Raw genomic sequence first — 6,000 nt, 5'->3', positions numbered from 1 at the left:
GCGCCAGCCCCAGCGCAGACCCCGAGCCCCACGCAGCACCCGCAGCCCCCACCCAGAGCTGCCGGCACCGGCTATTTACTTCAACCCCCTCAGGCCATGGTGGAGACGTGGTTCCCAGCAGCCCTCAACGCCCGCCCCACCGTCGGGCAGGGCCTCGGCAGCCGTTGGGGTCCTGCGACGGGCCTCTGTTGTGGAGCTGTTCTGACGCTTGCCTGTTGGACCTTTAACTGTGCAGCTGCTGGCGGGAAGGGGCCGGGGCGGTGGGGGCGTTTCAGTAAGTCTTCAGCCAAGTGCCAGCCGTTGGTTTTCGCCGCTTCGCCCTAGTTTTCCTCCGAGCCGGTGGCTCGCTGCCTTCACTTTCTCATCAGGCAGCGCGCAGGGCAGCTAAGCGCGGTGGCCTGTGGTGGGGGAAGGGGCCGGTATGGCGGCGGCTGTGGCGGTCATCGGCAGGGCGTGCAGCTATGGCGCCTTCCGAGCGGCGTGGCGAGGTGATGGGGGAGGACGCGGTGCCGGGGGCGCCTCCTCGGGGTGGGGGGTAGGCGGTAACCGCTCGTGGGCCCGTCTCCCGTGGCAGCGGGCCGGTGCAGGCAGTCCCCACGGGAGGCGGTGCCCTGCGTGTGTGTGCAGGGAGGGCGGGCGTGCTGCGTCCCGGCCGCCTTCGCGCCGGTGAGAGCTCCCTGTGGCGAGAGCAATCTGTTCCCCTTGCGGCCAGCTGCCGGCCCGCTCTGGGGTCATAGCGGCGGGGCTGCCGGGGGCGCGGGAGAGGGCGCGTCTGTGCGCCAGAGGCGGCTGGTCGCCGTCATACGTGGGTGTCTGTACACACGCGCGCTGTATTTTATAAGCCCTTGCACTGATTTTTCCCTCCACTGTATTAATTCCAGTGTGGAAAAAGTGCTTTGCTGTTTGTTGGACTCAGCTCCATCTGTGAGACTCAGCAATGGCTACTGTGGCACAATAATAAATGGCAAGTAATTAACTCGAAAACAACCCTTGGAGAAGCAAGAGCTGCTCTGTATGTGCGTGGATCAGAACACACCACAGTCGCATATATTCTCTTGTCTGTTCAATCGCTCTGGGTCCTACAAGAGCTAGATGTGAATTCTGTTTTATATCTAAACAATGTCAATGGGATTTTCCAAACAAATATTTTTTTAAAGCCTGTATTTTGCTAGGTAGCATGAACCTAGTTGCTCTTGCATGTGTTATTCTTCTCCAGGGCAGGAATTATGATTAATACCTTGTGAAATAACTAGCTTTACACTTGCATTGTCATTAGTGGGCAGGGTTGCTGTTGTCACTACTTATGAATTTCCATGTTTGTTTCTCCACATGCAGTAAACATGTACTTCATAAATGGCCTTTAGGCATGCAGATCTCACTCATCCTTACCGGGTTTGGGGCAGGCCAGCTGTGCCTTTGCAAACCTATATCACTCATCCCATCAGAGTAATTTGGGCAGTAATGTAGGCCTTAGGATAATGGAGTGAGGTGGTTTGCTTTGTAGTTCAAGTATTGTTTTCTTCCCATTCTTTCTGCCCTTCTCCTCTTATGTCTTCCTGGATATTTTTAATTGATAGGAATGTAAATTTGTTTTCTAGACTTGCTGAATTCCTCAGTAGCCACTTCTTTCTGGATTTTAATCCTCTGCAGTCACTTTTCAAAACTCTAACCTCTACTGGAAAAAATAATACATTTAAGTATACTGAGGAGGAAAGGCGAGCATGTATATCTTTTCCATGAAGGGTCAGAGTTGGCTTTGCATTTTTCCTTCAAAAGCTATGGCTAGAAAATTGTCTTTTGGTGAAGGAGAAATGATACTGTATAACTGAAAACTTTTGCTGGGTGGCATTTTCTAAATACATAGTTAATTTTTATATAGATTTTTTTTTACCTGCGTCCTTCTCGTTAGAGAAAATTTAAGTCTTTTCATTATACAGTGTATACTGTTTAAGCAGTATACTGTATAAACAGTGAATACTACTGAGGTTTTGACACAAACTTAAGGCTGTGTAGGTGTAGTTACTGCAGTGCCAGGGGCACTTTAACCTTTGTATTGCTAAGTACCCTTCATTTGCAACTTTCCTGCCTGCCTTTCAGCAGTTCTGTCCCCTTTCACCCAAGCTGCCCTGGCACTGTTGCAGAGCCTTTGGGACAATATTTTCCCCTTTTTCTCAGGCTGTTGTCCTTATGACCTTGCAGCTGTGAATCCCTTTGGTAGGTTCTCCTGGGTAGCAACTGGTAGGAGCAGGAAAAAATTCTCTTCATCTCTTTGCTTTCCTCTGGATTGTTGGCATCCCCTAACGAATCCAAAATGCTTATCAGCTAGCCTGCATGTACCCAGTGAGGAGTCTAAAAGGGTCCTGATGAAAAGTACACGTGTACTGTGGGAACTTCTTACAGGGGGAAATCTGCAGCGCTGGAGACAGCTTTGGGATACATGCTATGTCCTTCTGTCTCCTTTTGTTTTCACTTTATCTCCAAAGTGATTTCTGTCGTTGGAGTAATTGTATGCCATCAGCTATGCATCCTGCTAAAAAATCTTGGTGAACCTGTCTCAGAATCCCTTATACAGCCCAGGTAGCTTGTGTGCACTTAAGTTCTAGGCAAAGGTCAGGATGAACTAAATTAATGCCTGTGTGTTCTCAGGGAAAGCTGGTGACCGAGGTGGGAAGAAAGGCCAGATTACATTGGTAAAAGTGTATTCGAGGTTAGTATTAGAACACCTGGAAGCTGGGCATGTTTTTTGCTTTCATCAGAGGATGTCCCTTCTTTCTCCTCCACCATGAAAGGCAAAATAAAGTTCTCTAGCTTTTTCTAGCTTCTACAGTCCTCTGAAAACTTCCTTGCCTCCACTCCTAAAAAAAAAAAAATTTAAGCAGTTAATGAATTTCTGGTCTCTCTTCTTCCTCAGGGCAGTCTATAATGAAGTTCTGTAGCCAAACTGAGCATTTGGGAAGGTTTGAAAGCAGGCCAGTGGTGTTCCCTTGGAGGAGGGAAACATTTTTACTGTCTAGTCACAGAGTATATCCTAAAGAAGAAAATTTTGTGCAGTTAGGCCAGGAAAAGTAAAAGGCTGCAACTGCTCCTAAATAATTTATTAAAATAATCTGTGCCTTTTCAGGTGTGACCCTCTAGCTCCTCCTCATTTGATTACCTTTGTGTTCTGTGTTTAGCCCAGGTAGATAGTGAACCTTTCCATGTGCAGTGATTTTTTGAATGCATGGTTTTAGCTTGAGAAATTAAGTTCTTTGCATCTAAAATTTTCCAGGGTAGCTGGAGGATTTTTTTTAAAAGCAGTTTGTATCAGCGCAAAGATTTAATTACTACATGGGCCTTTCTTAACCACTTATGAGATGATGTGACAAAAATAGTAATGATTTTGAAGTGTTTTCCCTGTTGTGATTGTTTGTATAGAGTGCGTTATTTCTGTGCATAACAGTTTCATTTGAATAAAAAGCAGCAAGCAAAATGTTAAACAGAGAAACCAGGCAAAAAAAAAACCCCTTCACTGCCCATTAGAGGCTAAGTTAATAATGCTTGATATCTGCAGAACTACAACCTGGAATTTAATCAGAACATCTCTGTTTCCTTGTACATAAGCCTTTTGAGAATGCTGTGATTATTTCAGCTTAGAGCCTCCCATAGGTATATCTGGAACTATACTTGGGCAATTTTTCCAAAGTTCTAATTATAACCACACAATAAGCATCTTGATGGCTCTTTTTAAAAGTTTTTTTTTACAATGCAGTTCTTACTGGTGAAACCAACTTCATGCAGTGTTTCTTTCTCTCAGCTATGGAACTTGAGTAAGAACAGTTTTCAGTATTTAATTCCTGTGGAAAATAATTATAGGACTAGAGGGGATTATTAAATTGTTGCCAATTGTTTAAAAAAAAAAAATTAGCACTCAGGCTTGCTGAACACTGCATTCGCTTGTAAGGTAAATATGTGGATGTCCAGGATGCTTACTATCTTTCAGAATGTTAGGTGATATAGCAAACAAATGGCAATGCATGTCAATTTTGGGCATTGTAGGTGGTGACAGATGCTGCACCCTGTGCATAAATCTCCTAAAAGTGGCATGTTAAACCTGTATGTAGCTGAAATAAAGGTTAGGAAAGTTATAATGAAACAGGTATATTAAAGTAGTAGACTTGTATATGAACGAGGGTGAGTGTTAGAAAGAAAACTATTAGGAATTTAAAGTTTGCAGAAATTAGACTGTTAACCCATTAGGTTTACTTTTCCACCTGTCTTGAGATTCACTCTTCTGTTGCAGCTTGTGAGAAGAATGAAATGGTTTTATGGATATATCTATATTTATACTTCTATATAATTTTGTATTTAGCTAGCAAAGGGCAACACTTCATAGTCAGTGCAGGGTTTTAATTGTAACATTTGTAGCAGGGAAGTAAGTATCACTGGGGAGTTAATGTTAGTGCAGAGCATGACTTAAATATAGTAAGCATGGGGGTTTTGCTTTGTTGACATGTCTTTTGCTGGTGGCAAGACATCAGTCCAGCATTCATGACCTGCCTTGCTTTTACAAACTTTTCAGTTTTGAATAGCTTATTGTAAGAGACATTTTAAATTTTAAATAAAAGTCCCATCAGGGATGTTTGGAGCATGCGTAGGGAATGGAGGATGTTATGCATTAACTGTACTGTACTTACATGTCAAAATGCTGTTTTACTGAGATGTGACATTTCAAAACTGTTTATATTCTATAAATATTTTATTCTTTGCTCTCCTTTCAAAGTGTCTGTTCCCTTGGTAGCAGTATGTGTAGAGGAGTGTGTGGGTATACTTTATTAAATACCAGCACTTGGTGTTTCAGACTTCAGGAATCATGTGGGTTTGGGAGGTTTTTTTGCTGTGTCTTCCTCCTCCCTCTTTTGCCCTGCTGCAATACAGAGACCAAAACAGTCTCATCTCCCAGTGTCCAGAATATGGTCAACACAGCCCTAGGCTTTCCTAGAGATATAATTTTGATTGCCAGCTCAGAACTGGTATTCTCTCACTGCCAGTATTAAAAGTATAAATTGCTCTCACTTTCAAAGAGATTGAATCCTTAAAGAAAATAGGAGATTTGTCACTGGTTTCAGTGAAGTCTCACCCTGGGCTTTAACAACTTTTACAATATCCGACTATTACAATTCATTATAGTACCTTTTTAAAATAATGTTGGATTGCCAGACATCTAGAGATCAGTTGAAGATCTTCTGACCTTTTTCTATCACACCAGTGTTTATTTGGCTGCTTCTTTGTCTCACATTTGACTTTTTTCCTCTTCTGTGCCCCAGCCATTCTGTCAGTATTTTATTTCTGCAGCAGTTATTAATCTGATTCCACTGCCTCTTGATTCTTCTTACTCTTGTCATTTTGTTCTGGTTTTATTGGCTCTTTATAGACTTTTTTCAGATTTCCATCATTGTTTTACTCCTACTTTCATTAGCAAAAAAAAAAGAGGTTACCATCTTCTGAAACTAACAACCAAAACAAAATTGCATTGCAAATATTTTTGTTAATGAAGTAAACTGTCTAATACTGTCTTATGCTTTATTTTCCAAATGAATGTATTGTTTCATAGGAAGAGAATTTAGAATATGCTTTTGTATTACAGAACTGGGAAAGAAACCATCACCTCCCATGCTAGAAGTCCAGAGGACCAATTCAAACAAAGCAATGACTTTCTCACTGTAACATTTTGATGTACGTTTGAGCCTGGCCCAGACAGTTAGTGGTGTTCCTGATGTTCTGAATCTCGACCAGTTATTTATCTCATTTTAGCTAATAAAATGTTGCTTCAGTAGATAACTCAAAGTGAATGTCTGTAGAGCCAGTTTAACAAACAGGATATAAGAGGGGCGCTCAGCAATGGCAAGGCAGAAAAGCTAAATTGATTCTTTGCATCATTATTCACTGGAAAAAGAAACAAGAGATTTCCGTATGGTACCCCTTGGTGGTGATGGTGGTAAGAGCTAGCGGATATTTCTGAAA

The 6,000-nt window shown here is 42.6% G+C and overlaps 1 protein-coding gene across 1 annotated transcript in view; it reads left to right on the top strand.

The window, feature by feature from the left end:
* Nucleotides 1-377: 377 nt before the first annotated feature.
* Nucleotides 378-6,000, top strand: part of MRPS5 (mitochondrial ribosomal protein S5) — a 1,175,798-nt gene continuing 1,170,175 nt past the window's right edge. Inside the window, exon 1 of the mRNA XM_064446598.1 lies at nt 378-488. Within this exon, the coding sequence (XP_064302668.1) occupies nt 422-488 (67 nt within the window). The 5' untranslated portion in view covers nt 378-421. The remainder of the gene's footprint in view (nt 489-6,000) is intronic.

The sequence above is a fragment of the Phalacrocorax carbo genome, chromosome 3 (assembly GCF_963921805.1).
Source record: "Phalacrocorax carbo chromosome 3, bPhaCar2.1, whole genome shotgun sequence".
NCBI lineage: Eukaryota > Metazoa > Chordata > Aves > Suliformes > Phalacrocoracidae > Phalacrocorax > Phalacrocorax carbo.
The sequence above is the reverse complement of the archived record's forward strand: the minus strand, read 5'-3'. Positions and strand labels throughout refer to the sequence as shown.